Source organism: Barbatula barbatula (genome assembly GCF_947034865.1).
Source record: "Barbatula barbatula genome assembly, chromosome: 8".
NCBI classification, from domain to species: Eukaryota; Metazoa; Chordata; class Actinopteri; order Cypriniformes; family Nemacheilidae; genus Barbatula; species Barbatula barbatula.
In genome coordinates, this window is record NC_136771.1 from 7,738,176 (window position 1) to 7,756,423 (window position 18,248).

The 18,248-nt window shown below is 43.1% G+C and overlaps 1 protein-coding gene across 1 annotated transcript in view; it reads left to right on the plus strand.

The window, feature by feature from the left end:
• Positions 1 to 4,661: 4,661 nt before the first annotated feature.
• LOC306897114 (uncharacterized protein) overlaps positions 4,662 to 18,248 on the plus strand; it is a gene marked incomplete at both ends in the record, with an annotated part of 31,589 nt that continues 18,002 nt past the window's right edge. Inside the window, 5 exons of the mRNA XM_079461594.1 lie at positions 4,662 to 4,695; positions 7,498 to 8,108; positions 11,274 to 11,330; positions 14,106 to 14,189; positions 14,889 to 14,959. Of these exons, the coding sequence (XP_079317720.1) occupies positions 4,662 to 4,695; positions 7,498 to 8,108; positions 11,274 to 11,330; positions 14,106 to 14,189; positions 14,889 to 14,959 (857 nt within the window). The remainder of the gene's footprint in view (positions 4,696 to 7,497; positions 8,109 to 11,273; positions 11,331 to 14,105; positions 14,190 to 14,888; positions 14,960 to 18,248) is intronic.

Here is an 18,248-nt window from a genome sequence, read left to right on the forward strand (position 1 = left end):
AACGTTCTGGTTACATCTAATGTTTTCAACTGGCACAGTCACAAATTATACAGTATGTCAAACATTCTGTTTACAGAACTTTAACTCATCAAACTGGAATTTTTTTATATAACTAATTGATAGAAAAGTTTGAGTTAAAGGCCTTATGTTTTTCCAATGAAGGCCTGGAATTCTGGACAAGCTGATATTTAATAAAAACGGATATTATGCAAATCTATTTATAGTGTGTTCTCTTTCTTTATCTGCCATATCGAAATAGAAACTTAAGTTGTGCTATACTTGAAGAGCCTTGTTTCTCTCCTTTGTTATTTTAGAACTATAGTAATTAAGTAATATGAGAAACTTGCCTCACAACTTCAAACTGGAAACCCAGAGCCATCCGACATCTGGTACTCATTTCTGGTATGCCTAATGGTTGTTTGCCACAACATGAAAATAAAACTTAATGCGAAATACTCTCCACTGTCATAGTTGTCTCTGCCTTACCATAATTATTTTCATTATTTGTATTTATTAGTCCTGTGTAGAAACATCACATTACCACGCAAGTCCAAAAGCTTTACACCCTTAAAAATAAAATAGCTTAAAGGGTTCTTCACAGCGATGCCATAGAAGAAAAATAAGTTTTGGTTCCACAAAAAAACATTCAGTCAATGGTTCTTTAAAGAACCATCCCTTTCTCACATTTTGTAATCCGAAGAAACTTTTTTCTCCACGAGGAACAGTAAGGTTCTTCGGAGTAAAAGGTTCGTTATGAAACCAAAAAGTTTAAGCCTTATTCAAAAATAGATTCAATTTATTTTTTTCCTCAAAATTCTACAAAAAATACCCCATAATGACAACGTGAAAGAAGTTTGTTTGAAATCTTTGTTTGAAAGCACATGTACATAAGTACCTTTGACCAATTATCACCAATTACAGCCTCAAACCTTTTGAAGCTCATTTTTTAAGAGTGTTGTTTCCACATTCCCGAATATCACAGCCAACTATTTATTTGGAAACCACTACAAATTGTTATTTAAACCTAGTGGGGGGTTGTAATAAATAAGTGAAGAAAAGCTGAACATACTGTAACAGTGTGATAACAAAAACAACACATTTCTTTTTTATTAAATGTCTTAATTGTGCTGGGTTTATAACAGGTGTAGGATTCTCTATAAGTTATCAAGTTATTACATTTTTCATTTAGCTGATGAAGACATGGTGCTACTTTCAGTTAACATGAGTCTTTTTGAAAAATATTTACAAGAGGAAATTTTGGTTTGTGTGACATGATTTGTGAACTATGGTATGATAGGGGGAAAAAATACAATATAAAAGTATATAAAGTTTCAGTGTTTTCTGTAATACTTCGGATTTAAAAGCTTATCCAAAAACAAAAAGATCAAATAAATAAAACGATATATATATTATATATGGCAAAATGTTAATAATATTTAAAGAATAAGAATCATGACATGCAGAAAATATGATAAAGTAATAGGCCTAATTACAATTGCAACACCAATGTTGAATATGCAATATATTACATTGTCAGTAGATAACTTTAAAAGGTGTGCCTTTGTATATGAATGAGTTTTCATAAGTTCTTTCAAGTATAATGGACACACCCAATGCCATCAGAACAAAACCTTGACAGCAAAATAAAAACTAATTGTGTGCGTCTTGTTTGAATGTCTATGCCTGTGTGCGTATGAAAAGTTGTTGTTACAGCTCTGTTCACACCCCCATAATGGATAAAAGAAACTAAGAAAATAAATATTTAGATGTGTGCTCAAACAAGAATTGTTATTCTTACTTACTATATGCAAATATAAACGTTGTATAAAATGTTGTCCTGCTATATACATTTTTACCATATTGATATTGATCGATATTTACACTATCAAATATTATAATTAATATTTTAATTTAAAGCAGGTCACTAAAAATGGTTTTGTACGGCATTATCCCTTATAATTACATAATATACATGCATATCAGTTTCATATTTCCATTTGACGTTTTTTCTTTACATTAACACATATGACATCAAAATCAATGACAAATTCAAATCATCCCTTCTTCTTTATACCATTAATGGTTTAAATGTGCGTTTAAGATATGAGAAAGGAAAATAAGACAATAAGGGAAAATGTAGAATAGGTCTATTAACGTTGTTTAATTTCTTTGGTTTGGAAAACAACATAGATATCTACAATAACACTTTCAGACATCAAACGAAATAAACATTTTATTTGAAAGAAAAGTTACATTTATATCTATACATACCATTCTATAAGCCACTTTTGCACTGGTTTGCATAAAATCAAGTTTTGCATAAGGAACCAAATGCCTACGGTTGTTTAATTGGGCTAAATATGATAACGAACGGGCACCTGCTGTTAAACTGATTTCACCATTAATCAGCATTATTTAGATATACACCCTTCATTGTTGACAGGGAATAAATCCGCACGTTGGTCTTTTTCTGTGCGCGCAGTGCACTACAGTGATCAGTCACCAATTTGCCACACCTTCCAAACGTCAAGGTTAAAAACATCCTCTATAGTTTTGTCGCACCAGTTTGCAACTTTTTCTCCAAGCGGACAAATCGCAAGGAGCTTTGTAAGGACAATTACACCTTTGATGCGCATGGTTATGAATCTGAACAAAGATAAAGGGTAAGTTCCTGACCATAGGAAAAAATATTAATAGTTTAACCACTTCTTGTCTATAATGAATAAAGTGATATTGTCGATTTATTTATATATTTAACAAGGTTTACATTTAAGACGTGTAGCTTATACTTCGTGTTTCGGTAATCGATCATTTAAGGCAATTGTGGCTTACTTCTGTTTTGTTTGTCGCCTTTGATAACTGTACCGTTATAATTTTATTTTAAGTTGTTTCAATATACATTTGAGAAGTAGTTAATAAAAAGTTGCTAGGAACAGTGATTTAGTTTATGTTAAAACATTTAAAATTAAAAGTTAAAGTTAATTTAAAACGAAACCCTATAGGCCTACATTATCATTTTGTTTTGTATTTCAGTATTTTTTGTATTTTTCAGTGCTTTATGAGGTACATTGCTTATTGATTGATTGGATTCCTTAAACGTCGCTCACATTTTAGTCCTTTTTCTATGACTGCAAAATGTCGTTTTCCTGAACATGAGAAATTATATGAGGTTTGACATTTTACAGACCTGGGACAGATACTGGCTGTCAGGTGGCCCAGAAAGCAAGTGTGATTATAGAGCAGGGGTACAGTTTTTGACTTGAGGGCCACATCAGAGACTTTTGTGTGCTTTAATTGCTTTTAGGGAATGATTTTAACTTTTTGTACACAAAGAGATTTTTAGATGCCAACTTGAGTGGACAGCAGGCAATGTATTTTGTTTTTATTTGAAGAGAGCTGCCCACTAATATGAAAGGGACAGTTCCATACATTGTGCATGACAAATGCAGCCCTTATATGCATTCATTCCATATTGGCAGTCAGTTAGTGGCAATTAGATATTAAAAAAAATGTTATTTTACCATCTTCATTACTAATGATACTGGTCAAAAGATGCCTACTTCTATCGATTGTTTGTAAGCCGCAGCACGAGGTTACTTTTTTCCACCAATTCATGTCAAAGAAGTGGTCCACCTAATATACCATACTGAAAACTACTGCCATCTATTGGACTTTGTTTGTACTGCAACAATGTAATGGTATTTAATATTTACATTTAATCATTTAGCAGAAGCTTGTATCCAAAACAATGTACAAATGATGCAAACAATTTAAACAATTTGAGCAACATAAAGGCAACAATACATAAATACTATGAAGCTGGGCTCATTAAAACTAAAGCAGATCACAAAGCTATATAAGGTATATTTGAAGAGTGTGGAAGAAAGAGTGAACAGTAAAGAAATTAGTTTCAAGGAGATTTAATACATCTAATACATAGGCTATAGACTATAAACATACGGACACCACAGTGAGCAATTTGGCCCATTACTACAATAACAAGTCGCCATATCAGGAAAGGTTTATATAAATGAGGCAACTGCAGGTTTTTTTACTAAAAAAACAGATAAATATTTAAATTGACCAAGACTTGAATAGACAAGGCTCTATACACACAACATTGCAGGGAAAAGCACAGAGCATCAGAGCAGTGACATATAAAGCTACAGTGCATCCGGAAAGTATTAACAGCGCTTCACTTTTTGCACATTTTGTCATGTTACAGCCTTATTCAAAAATAGATTCAATTAATTACTTTCCTCAAAACTCTACAAAAAAAACCCCATAATGACAACGTGAAAGAAGTTTGTTTGAAATCTTTGTTTGAAAGCACATGTACATAAGTATTCACAACCTTTGCTCAATACTTTGTTGAAGCACCTTTGACCAATTACCACCAATTACAGCCTCAAGTCTTTTTGAGTATGATGCTACAAGGTTGTCACACCTATTTTTGGGCAGTTTCTCCCATTCATCTTTGCAAGATCTCTCAAGCTCCATCAGGTTGGATGGGGAGCGTCGGTGCACAGCGATTTTTAGATCTCTCCAGAGATGTTCAATCGGGTTTAAGTCTGGGCAACTCAAGGACATTCACAGAGTTGACCTGTAGCCACTCCTTTGTTATCTTGGCTGTGTGCTTAGGGTCATTGTCCTGTTGGACGATGAACCTTTGCCCCAGTCTGAGATCCAGAGCAGGTTTTCATCGATGATGTCTATACATTGCTGCATTCCTCTTTCCCGCGATCCTGACAAGTCTCGGAGTTCCTGCCGCTGAAAAACACCCCCCAGCATGATGCTGCCACCACCATGCTTCATTGTAGGGATGGTATTGGCCAGGTGATGAGCGGTGCCTGGTTTCCTCCAGAAATGACTCTTGGCATTCAGGCCTAAGAGTTCAATCTTTGTTTCATCAGACCAGAGAATTTTGTTTCTCATGGTCTTAGAGTCCTTCAGGTGCCTTATGGCAAACTCCACTCTGCCATACATACTCTGCCTGATTGGTGGAGTGCTGCTGTCTCGGCGGTCTACAGACAATTCCTTAGACTCCATGGCTTGGTTTGTGCTCTGACATGCACTGTTAACTGTGTGACCTTATATAGACAGGTGTGGGCCTTTCCAAATCATGTCCAATCAACTGAATTTACCACAGGTGGACTCCAATCAAGTTGTAGAAACATCTCAAGTTATGCACCTGAGCTCAATTTTGAGTGTCATGGCAAAGGCTGTGAAGACTTATCTACATGTACTTTTTTCATTTTTTTATTTTTAATAAATTTGCAAAGATTTCAAACAAACTTCTTTCACGTTGTCATTATGGGGGATTGTTTGTAGAATTTTTAGGAAATTAATTAATTAAATCAATTTTAATAAAGGCTGTAACATGACAAAATGTGGAAAAAGTGAAGTGCTGTGAATTCTCTCCGGATGCGCTGTACCATCCAGCTCATTCTCTGTTTAGGCATAAAAACTTAACATATATCCTGAGACACAGTAGACCAGACAGTGTCATGACACACAAAGCATGTTCCCATAATAGTCATTAGACATTGCAGAAGGATGTTACATGTTTTCCTCATGACTGTATTCATATGTATCTGATATAGACTTTTAAATCTTAGTTTCTTCTTCATTAGGCTACCTGTCAGCTCAGTGTGGAAAAGTATAAACTTAATATAATATGTATAGTATTTTATTTTTTAGAGCGTAATTGAAGAGTTAATTAAAATCAATATTTTTGTGCATTTTTTGCATTCAGTTAAATAGACTAAGTAATAATTACTTTAACTAAATAAAATAAAGAAAACTAAAACAATAATGTTTTTTTAACTAAAATTCTAAATTTTTGCAAATAAACTCCTAATTTTTTTTTTGTACTGTCTGAATGTTAATTTACTGTGTCTGCCCTAACTGTTCTCTTCAAGTAATGTACTTGAAGCATTAAAAAATGAGGCAGAAAAATGGTCCATGTCCATGAATTTGGACAGGAATTTTCTGATGTGTCATTATGGCTGATGTCACGTTTTGGTTTGACCTATATTGATGCTGTGCATTCGAAGTCTTCATTTTCATTTCTGCATCCTCCAAAATAATTAGTTTATATATATATTAATATATATTTTTATTTTAGCAGGTCCTTTATTTCTAAATATAATGGCAGAAGGAAAACTTTCCTCACCATATGTAAGTACACCATGACATTCTATATGATATTATTCTTAAAATAAAATATTTAATGATGTAATGCTAATATTGATTGTTACATAGTGTTTTTGTGGTGGACTGTTTGTGAATGCACAACTACTCCAACAACCTCTACAACCACAAATGAGGCTCCAACAACCACAACTACAGCTCCAACAACGACAACTGACGCTCCGACAACCACAACAACAGCTGCAACAACCACAACTGAAGCTTCAACAGCCATAACTGAGGCTCCAACAACCACAACAAAAGATCCAACTAGCACAACTGAGCATCCAACTACCACAACAACAGCTCCTACTACCACAACGGCGTCTCCAACAACCACAACTGAGGCTCCAACAACCACAACTGAGGCTCCAACAACCACAACAACAGCTCCAACAACCACAACTGAGAATCCAACAACCACAACTGAGGCTCCAACAACCACAACAACAGCTCCAACAACCACAACTGAGGCTCCAACAACCACAACTGAGGCTCCAACAACCACAACAGATGCACCAACTACAACAACATCTCTAACAACCACAACTGAGGCTCCAACAACCACAACTGAGCTTCCAACAACCACATCTGAGGCTCCAACAACCACAACTGAGCTTCCAACTACCACAACATCAACTGAGGCTCCAACAACCACAACAGCTCCAACTACCACAACAACAGCTCCAACTACCACAACAACAGCTCCAACTACCACAACAACAGCTCCTACTACCACAACTGCGTCTCCAACAACCACAACTGAGGTTCCAACAACTACAACAACAGCTCCAACAACCACAACTGAGGTTTCAACAACTACAACAACAGCTCCAACTACCACAACAACAGCTCCTACTACCACAACTGCGTCTCCGACAACCATAACTGAGGCTCCAACAACCACAACTGAGGCTTCAACAACATCTCCAACTACCACAACAACAGCTCCAACTACCACAACAACAGCTCCAACTACCACAACAACAGCTCCTACTACCACAACTGCGTCTCCAACAACAACAACTGAGGTTCCAACAACTACAACAACAGCTCCAACTACCACAACAACAGCTCCTACTTCCACAACTGCGTCTCCAACAACCACAACTGAGGTTCCAACAACTACAACAACAGCTCCAACAACCACAACTGAGGTTACAACAACCACAACAACAGCTCCAACAACCACAACTGAGGCTCCAACAACTACAACAACAGCTCCAACAACCACAACTGAGGTTCCAACAACTACAACAACAGCTCCAACAACCACAACTGAGGTTCCAACAACTACAACAACAGCTCCAACAACCACAACGACAGCTCCTACTACCACAACAACAGCTCCAACAACCACAACAACAGCTCCAACTACCACAACAACAGCTCCGGTAACCACAACTGCAGCTCCAACAACCACAACTGATGCTCCAACTACCACAACAACAGCTCCTACTACCACAACATCAGCTGCAACAACCACAACTGAGGCTCCTACTACCACAACAACAGCTCCAACTACCACAACAACAGCTCCGGTAACCACAACTGCAGCTCCAACAACCACAACTGATGCTCCAACTACCACAACAACAGCTCCAACAACCACAACAACAGCTCCAACAACCACAACTGAGGCTCCAACAACTACAACAACAGCTCCAACAACCACAACTGAGGTTCCAACAACTACAACAACAGCTCCAACAACCACAACTGAGGTTCCAACAACTACAACAACAGCTCCAACAACCACAACGACAGCTCCTACTACCACAACAACAGCTCCAACAACCACAACAACAGCTCCAACTACCACAACAACAGCTCCGGTAACCACAACTGCAGCTCCAACAACCACAACTGATGCTCCAACTACCACAACAACAGCTCCTACTACCACAACATCAGCTGCAACAACCACAACTGAGGCTCCAACTACCACAACAACAGCTCCGACAACAACAACTGAGGCTCCAACAACCACAACAGCTCCAACTACCACAACAACAGCTCCAACAACCTCAACTGAGGTTCCAAAAACTACGACAAAAGCTCCAACAACCACAACGGAGTCTCCGACAACCACAACTGAGTTACCAACAACCACAACTGAGGCTTCAACAACAACAACAACAACATCTCCAACTACCACAACAACAGCTCCAACTACCACAACAACAGCTCCAACTACCACAACAACAGCTCCTACTACCACAACTGCGTCTCCAACAACCACAACTGAGGTTCCAACAACTACAACAACAGCTCCAACATCCACAACTGAGGTTTCAACAACTACAACAACAGCTCCAACTACCACAACAACAGGTCCTACTACCACAACTGCGTCTCCGACAACCACAACTGAGGCTCCAACAACCACAACTGAGGCTTCAACAACAACAACAACAACTCCAACTACCACAACTGAGGCTCCAACTACCACAACAACAGCTCCAACTACCACAACAACAGCTCCAACTATCACAACAACAGCTCCTACTACCACAACTGCCTCCACAACAACCACAACTGAGGTTCCAACAACTACAACAACAGCTCCAACTACCACAACAACAGCTCCTACTACCACAACTGCGTCTCCAACAACCACAACTGAGGTTCCAACAACTACAACAACAGCTCCAACAACCACAACTGAGGTTCCAACAACTACAACAACAGCTCCAACAACAACAACTGAGGTTCCAACAACTACAACAACAGCTCCAACAACCACAACGACAGCTCCTACTACCACAACAACAGCTCCAACAACCACAACAACAGCTCCAACTACCACAACAACAGCTCCAGTAACCACAACTGCAGCTCCAACAACCACAACTGATGCTCCAACTACCACATCAACAGCTCCTACTACCACAACATCAGCTGCAACAACCACAACTGAGGCTCCAACTACCACAACAACAGCTCCGGCAACCACAACTGCAGCTCCAACTACCACAACAACAGCTCCAACAACCACAACTGAGGCTCCAACAACCACAACAGCGCCGACAACCACAACAACAGCTTCAACAACCACAACGGAGGCTCCTACTACCACAACAACAGCTCCAACAACCACAACTACAGCTCCTTCTACAACAACAACAGCTGCAACAACCACAACTGAGGCTCCAACAACCACAACAGCTCCGACAACAACAACTCCAACAACCACATCAATAGCTCCGACTACCCCAACAACAGCTCCTACTAGCACAACAAAAACAGCTCCAACAACCACAACTGATGCACCAACTACAACAACAGCTCTAACAACCACAACTGAGGCTCCAACAACCACAACTGAGCTTCCAACTACCACAACAACAGCTCCTACTACCACAACTGCGTCTCCAACAACCACAACTGAGGTTCCAACAACTACAATAACAGCTCCAACTACCACAACAACAGCTCCTACTACCACAACTGCGTCTCCAACAACCATAACTGAGGTTCCAACAACTACAACAACAGCTCCAACAACCACAACTGAGGTTACAACAACCACAACAACAGCTCCAACAACCACAACTGATGCACCTACTACAACAACAGCTCCAACAACCACAACTGAGGCTCCAACAACCACAACTGAGGCTCCAACAACCACAACTGAGCTTCCAACTACCACAACAACAGCTCCAACAACCACAAATGAGGCTCCAACAACCACAACTGAGGCTCCAACAACCACAACTGAGCTTCCAACTACCACAACAACAGCTCCTACTACCACAACTGCGTCTCCAACAACAATAACTGAGGTTCCAACAACTACAACAACAGCTCCAACAACCACAACTGAGGTTCCAACAACCACAACAACAGCTCCAACAACCACAACTGATGCACCTACTACAACAACAGCTCCAACAACCACAACTGAGGCTCCAACAACCACAACTGTGGCTCCAACAACCACAACTGAGGCTCCAACAACCACAACTGATCTTCCAACTACCACAACAACAGCTCCAACAACCACAAATGAGGCTCCAACAACCACAACAGCTCCGACAACCACAACAACAGCTCCGACAACCACAACAACAGCTCTAACAACCACAACTGAGGCTCCAACAACCACAACTGAGGCTCCGACAACCACAACAACAGCTCCGACAACCACAACTGATGCACCAACTACAACAACAGCTCCAACAACCACAACTGAGGCTCCAACAACCACAACAACAGCTCCAACAACCACAACTGATGCACCAACTACAACAACAGCTCCAACAACCACAACTGAGGCTCCAACAACCACAACTGAGCTTCCAACTACCACAACAACAGCTCCAACAACCACAACTGAGGCTCCAACAACCACAACAGCTCCGACAACTACAACAACAGCTCCAACAACCACAACTGAGGCTCCAACAACCACAACTGAGGCTCCAACAACCACAACTGAGCTTCCAACTACCACAACAACAGCTCCGACAACAACAACTGAGGCTCCAACAACCACAACAGCTCCAACTACCACAACAACAGCTCCAACAACCTCAACTGAGCTTCCAACTACAACAACAACAGCTCCCATTACCACAACAACAGCTGCAACAACCACAACTGCGGCTCCAACAACCACAACAGCTCCGACAACAACAACTCCAACAACCACATCAATAGCTCCGACTACCACAACAACAGCTCCTACTAGCACAACAAAAACAGCTCCAACAACCACAACTGATGCACCAACTACAACAACAGCTATAACAACCACAACTGAGGCTCCAACAACCACAACTGAGCTTCCAACTACCAAAACAACAGCTCCAACAACCACAACTAAGGCTCCAACAACCACAACTGAGCTTCCAACTACCACAACAACAGCTCCGACAACAACAACTGAGGCTCCAACAACCACAACAGCTCCAACTACCACAACAACAGCTCCAACAACCACAACTGAGCTTCCAACTACCACAACAACAGCTCCAACAACCACAACTGAGACTCCAACAACCACAACTGAGCTTCCAACTACCACAACAACAGCTCCTACTACCACAACTGCGTCTCCAACAACCACAACTGAGGTTCCAACAACTACAACAACAGCTCCAACTACCACAACAACAGCTCCTACTACCACAACTGCGTCTCCAACAACCACAACTGAGGTTCCAACAACTACAACAACAGCTCCAACTACCACAACAACAGCTCCTACTACCACAACTGCGTCTCCAACAACCATAACTGAGGTTCCAACAACTACAACAACAGCTCCAACAACCACAACTGAGGTTACAACAACCACAACAACAGCTCCAACAACCACAACAACAGCTCCAACAACCACAACTGAGGCTCCAACAACCACAACTGAGGCTCCAACAACCACAACTGAGCTTCCAACTACCACAACAACAGCTCCAACAACCACAACTGAGGCTCCAACAACCACAACTGAGGCTCCAACAACCACAACTGAGCTTCCAACTACAACAACAACAGCTCCGACAACAACAACTGAGGCTCCAACAACCACAACAGCTCCAACTACCACAACAACAGCTCCAACAACCTCAACTGAGCTTCCAACTACAACAACAACAGCTCCCATTACCACAACAACAGCTGCAACAACCACAACTGCGGCTCCAACAACCACAACAGCTCCGACAACAACAACTCCAACAACCACATCAATAGCTCCGACTACCACAACAACAGCTCCTACTAGCACAACAAAAACAGCTCCAACAACCACAACTGATGCACCAACTACAACAACAGCTCTAACAACCACAACTGAGGCTCCAACAACCACAACTGAGCTTCCAACTACCAAAACAACAGCTCCAACAACCACAACTGAGGCTCCAACAACCACAACTGAGCTTCCAACTACCACAACAACAGCTCCGACAACAACAACTGAGGCTCCAACAACCACAACAGCTCCAACTACCACAACAACAGCTCCAACAACCTCAACTGAGCTTCCAACTACCACAACAACAGCTCCAACAACCACAACTGAGACTCCAACAACCACAACTGAGCTTCCAACTACCACAACAACAGCTCCTACTACCACAACTGCGTCTCCAACAACCACAACTGAGGTTCCAACAACTACAACAACAGCTCCAACTACCACAACAACAGCTCCTACTACCACAACGGCGTCTCCAACAACCACAACTGAGGTTCCAACAACTACAACAAAAGCTCCAACTACCACAACAACAGCTCCTACTACCACAACTGCGTCTCCAACAACCATAACTGAGGTTCCAACAACTACAACAACAGCTCCAACAACCACAACTGAGGTTACAACAACCACAACAACAGCTCCAACAACCACAACAACAGCTCCAACAACCACAACTGAGGCTCCAACAACCACAACTGAGGCTCCAACAACCACAACTGAGCTTCCAACTACCACAACAACAGCTCCTACTACCACAACTGAGGTTCCAACAACCACAACAACAGCTCCAAAAACCACAACTGATGCACCTACTACAACAACAGCTCCAACAACCACAACTGAGGCTCCAACAACCACAACTGTGGCTCCAACAACCACAACTGAGGCTCCAACAACCACAACTGAGGCTCCAACAACCACAACTGAGCTTCCAACAACCACAACAACAGCTCCAACAACCACAACTGAGGCTCCAACAACCACAACTGTGGCTCCAACAACCACAACTGAGGCTCCGACTACCACAACAACAGCTCCGACAACCACAACAACAGCTCCGACAACCACAACTGATGCACCAACTACAACAACAGCTCCAACAACCACAACTGAGGCTCCAACAACCACAACAACAGCTCCAACAACCTCAACTGATGCACCAACTACAACAACAGCTCCAACAACCACAACTGAGGCTCCAACAACCACAACTGAGGCTCCAACAACCACAACAGCTCCGACAACTACAACAACAGCTCCAACAACCACAACTGAGGCTCCAACAACCACAACTGAGGCTCCAAAAACCACAACTGAGTTTCCAACTACCACAAAAACAGCTCCGACAACAACAACTGAGGCTCCAACAACCACAACAGCTCCAACTACCACAACAACAGCTCCAACATCCTCAACTGAGCAACCAACTACAACAACAACAGCTCCCATTACCACAACAACAGCTGCAACAACCACAACTGCGGCTCCAACAACCACAACAGCTCCGACAACAACAACTCTGACAACCACAACAACAGCTCCGACAACCACAACTGATGCACCAACTACAACAACAGCTCCAACAACCACAACTGAGGTTCCAACAACCACAACAACAGCTCCAACAACCACAACTGATGCACCAACTACAACAACAGCTCCAACAACCACAACTGAGGCTCCAACAACCACAACTGAGGCTCCAACAACCACAACTGAGCTTCCAACTACCACAACAACAGCTCCAACAACCACAACTGAGGCTCCAACAACCACAACAGCTCCGACAACCACAACAACAGCTCCAACAACCACAACTGAGGCTCCAACAACCACAACTGAGGCTCCAACAACCACAACTGAGCTTCCAACTACCACAACAACAGCTCCGACAACAAAAACTGAGGCTCCAACTACCACAACAACAGCTCCAACAACCTCAACTGAGCTTCCAACTACAACAACAACAGCTCCCATTACCACAACAACAGCTGCAACAACCACAACTGCGGCTCCAACAACCACAACAGCTCCGACAAAAACAACTCCAACAACCACATCAATAGCTCCGACTACCACAACAACAGCTCCTACTAGCACAACAAAAACAGCTCCAACAACCACAACTGATGCACCAACTACAACAACAGCTCTAACAACCACAATTGAGGCTCCAACAACCACAACTGAGCTTCCAACTACCACAACAACAGCTCCAACAACCACAACTGAGGCTCCAACAACCACAACTGAGCTTCCAACTACCACAACAACAGCTCCGACAACAACAACTGAGGCTCCAACAACCACAACAGCTCCAACTATCACAACAACAGCTCCAACAACCTCAACTGAGCTTCCAACTACCACAACAACAGCTCCAACAACCACAACTGAGACTCCAACAACCACAACTGAGCTTCCAACTACCACAACAACAGGTCCTACTACCACAACTGCGTCTCCAACAACCACAACTGAGGTTCCAACAACTACAACAACAGCTCCAACTACCACAACAACAGCTCCTACTACCACAACTGCGTCTCCAACAACCATAACTGAGGTTCCAACAACTACAACAACAGCTCCAACAACCACAACTGAGGTTCCAACAACCACAACAACAGCTCCAACAACCACAGCTGATGCACCTACTACAAGAACAGCTCCAACAACCACAACTGAGGCTCCAACAACCACAACTGAGGCTCCAACAACCACAACTGAGCTTCCAACTACCACAACAACAGCTCCAACAACCACAACAGCTCCGACAACCACAACAACAGCTCCAACAACCACAACTGAGGCTCCAACAACCACAACTGAGGCTCCGACAACCACAACAGCTCCGACAACCACAACAACAGCTCCAACAACCACAACTGAGGCTCCAACAACCACAACAGCTCCGACAACCACAACTGTGGCTCCAACAACCACAACTGAGGCTCCAACAACCACAACTGAGCTTCCAACTACCACAACAACAGCTCCAACAACCACAACTGAGGCTCCAACAACCACAACTGAGGCTCCAACAACCACAACTGAGCTTCCAACTACAACAACAACAGCTCCGACAACAACAACTGAGGCTCCAACAACCACAACAGCTCCAACTACCACAACAACAGCTCCAACAACCTCAACTGAGCTTCCAACTACAACAACAACAGCTCCCATTACCACAACAACAGCTGCAACAACCACAACTGCGGCTCCAACAACCACAACAGCTCCGACAACAACAACTCCAACAACCACATCAATAGCTCCGACTACCACAACAACAGCTCCTACTAGCACAACAAAAACAGCTCCAACAACCACAACTGATGCACCAACTACAACAACAGCTCTAACAACCACAACTGAGGCTCCAACAACATCAACTGAGCTTCCAACTACCAAAACAACAGCTCCAACAACCACAACTGAGGCTCCAACAACCACAACTGAGCTTCCAACTACCACAACAACAGCTCCGACAACAACAACTGAGGCTCCAACAACCACAACAGCTCCAACTACCACAACAACAGCTCCAACAACCTCAACTGAGCTTCCAACTACCACAACAACAGCTCCAACAACCACAACTGAGACTCCAACAACCACAACTGAGCTTCCAACTACCACAACAACAGCTCCTACTACCACAACTGCGTCTCCAACAACCACAACTGAGGTTCCAACAACTACAACAACAGCTCCAACTACCACAACAACAGCTCCTACTACCACAACTGCGTCTCCAACAACCACAACTGAGGTTCCAACAACTACAACAACAGCTCCAACTACCACAACAACAGCTCCTACTACCACAACTAAGTCTCCAACAACCATAACTGAGGTTCCAACAACTACAACAACAGCTCCACCAACCACAACTGAGGTTACAACAACCACAACAACAGCTCCAACAACCACAACTGAGGCTCCAACAACCACAACTGAGGCTCCAACAACCACAACTGAGCTTCCAACTACCACAACAACAGCTCCTACTACCACAACTGAGGTTCCAACAACCACAACAACAGCTCCAAAAACCACAACTGATGCACCTACTACAACAACAGCTCCAACAACCACAACTGAGGCTCCAACAACCACAACTGTGGCTCCAACAACCACAACTGAGGCTCCAACAACCACAACTGAGGCTCCAACAACCACAACTGAGCTTCCAACTACCACAACAACAGCTCCAACAACCACAACTGAGGTTCCAACAACCACAACAACAGCTCCAACAACCACAACTGATGCACCTACTACAACAACAGCTCCAACAACCACAACTGAGGCTCCAACAACCACAACTGAGCTTCCAACTACCACAACAACAGCTCCAACAACCACAACAACAGCTCCAACAACCACAACTGAGGCTCCAAAAACCACAACTGAGTTTCCAACTACCACAAAAACAGCTCCGACAACAACAACTGAGGCTCCAACAACCACAACAGCTCCAACTACCACAACAACAGCTCCGACAACCTCAACTGAGCAACCAACTACAACAACAACAGCTCCCATTACCACAACAACAGCTGCAACAACCACAACTGCGGCTCCAACAACCACAACAGCTCCGACAACAACAACTCTGACAACCACAACAACAGCTCCGACAACCACAACTGATGCACCAACTACAACAACAGCTCCAACAACCACAACTGAGGTTCCAACAACCACAACAACAGCTCAAACAACCACAACTGATGCACCAACTACAACAACAGCTCCAACAACCACAACTGATGCTCCAACAACCACAACTGAGGCTCCAACAACCACAACTGAGCTTCCAACTACCACAACAACAGCTCCAACAACCACAACTGAGGCTCCAACAACCACAACAGCTCCGACAACCACAACAACAGCTCCAACAACCACAACTGAGGCTCCAACAACCACAACTGAGGCTCCAACAACCACAACTGAGCTTCCAACTACCACAACAACAGCTCCGACAACAAAAACTGAGGCTCCAACTACCACAACAACAGCTCCAACAACCTCAACTGAGCTTCCAACTACAACAACAACAGCTCCCATTACCACAACAACAGCTGCAACAACCACAACTGCGGCTCCAACAACCACAACAGCTCCGACAACAACAACTCCAACAACCACATCAATAGCTCCGACTACCACAACAACAGCTCCTACTAGCACAACAAAAACAGCTCCAACAACCACAACTGATGCACCAACTACAACAACAGCTCTAACAACCACAATTGAGGCTCCAACAACCACAACTGAGCTTCCAACTACCACAACAACAGCTCCAACAACCACAACTGAGGCTCCAACAACCACAACTGAGCTTCCAACTACCACAACAACAGCTCCGACAACAACAACTGAGGCTCCAACAACCACAACAGCTCCAACTACCACAACAACAGCTCCAACAACCTCAACTGAGCTTCCAACTACCACAACAACAGCTCCAACAACCACAACTGAGACTCCAACAACCACAACTGAGCTTCCAACTACCACAACAACAGCTCCTACTACCACAACTGCGTCTCCAACAACCACAACTGAGGTTCCAACAACTACAACAACAGCTCCAACTACCACAACAACAGCTCCTACTACCACAACTGCGTCTCCAACAACCATAACTGAGGTTCCAACAACTACAACAACAGCTCCAACAACCACAACTGAGGCTCCAACAACCACAACTGAGGCTCCAACAACCACAACTGAGCTTCCAACTACCACAACAACAGCTCCAACAACCACAAATGAGGCTCCAACAACCACAACAGCTCCGACAACCACAACAACAGCTCCAACAACCCCAACTGAGGCTCCAACAACCACAACTGAGGCTCCAACAACCACAACAGCTCCGACAACCACAACAACAGCTCCAACAACCACAACTGAGGCTCCAACAACCACAACAGCTCCGACAACCACAACAACAGCTCCGACAACCACAACAGCTCCGACAACCACAACTGAGGCTCCAACAACCACAACTGAAGCTCCAACAACCACAACTGAGGTTCCAACAACCACAACGGAGTCTCCGACAACCACAACTGAGGCTTCAACAACCACAACTGAGGCTTCAACAACAACAACATCTCCAACTACCACAACAACAGCTCCAACTACCACAACAACAGCTCCAACTACCACAACAACAGCTCCTACTACCACAACTGCGTCTCCAACAACCACAACTGAGGTTCCAACAACTACAACAATAGCTCCAACAACCACAACTGAGGTTCCAACAACTACAACAACAGCTCCAACTATCAAAACAACAGCTCCTACTACCACAAAA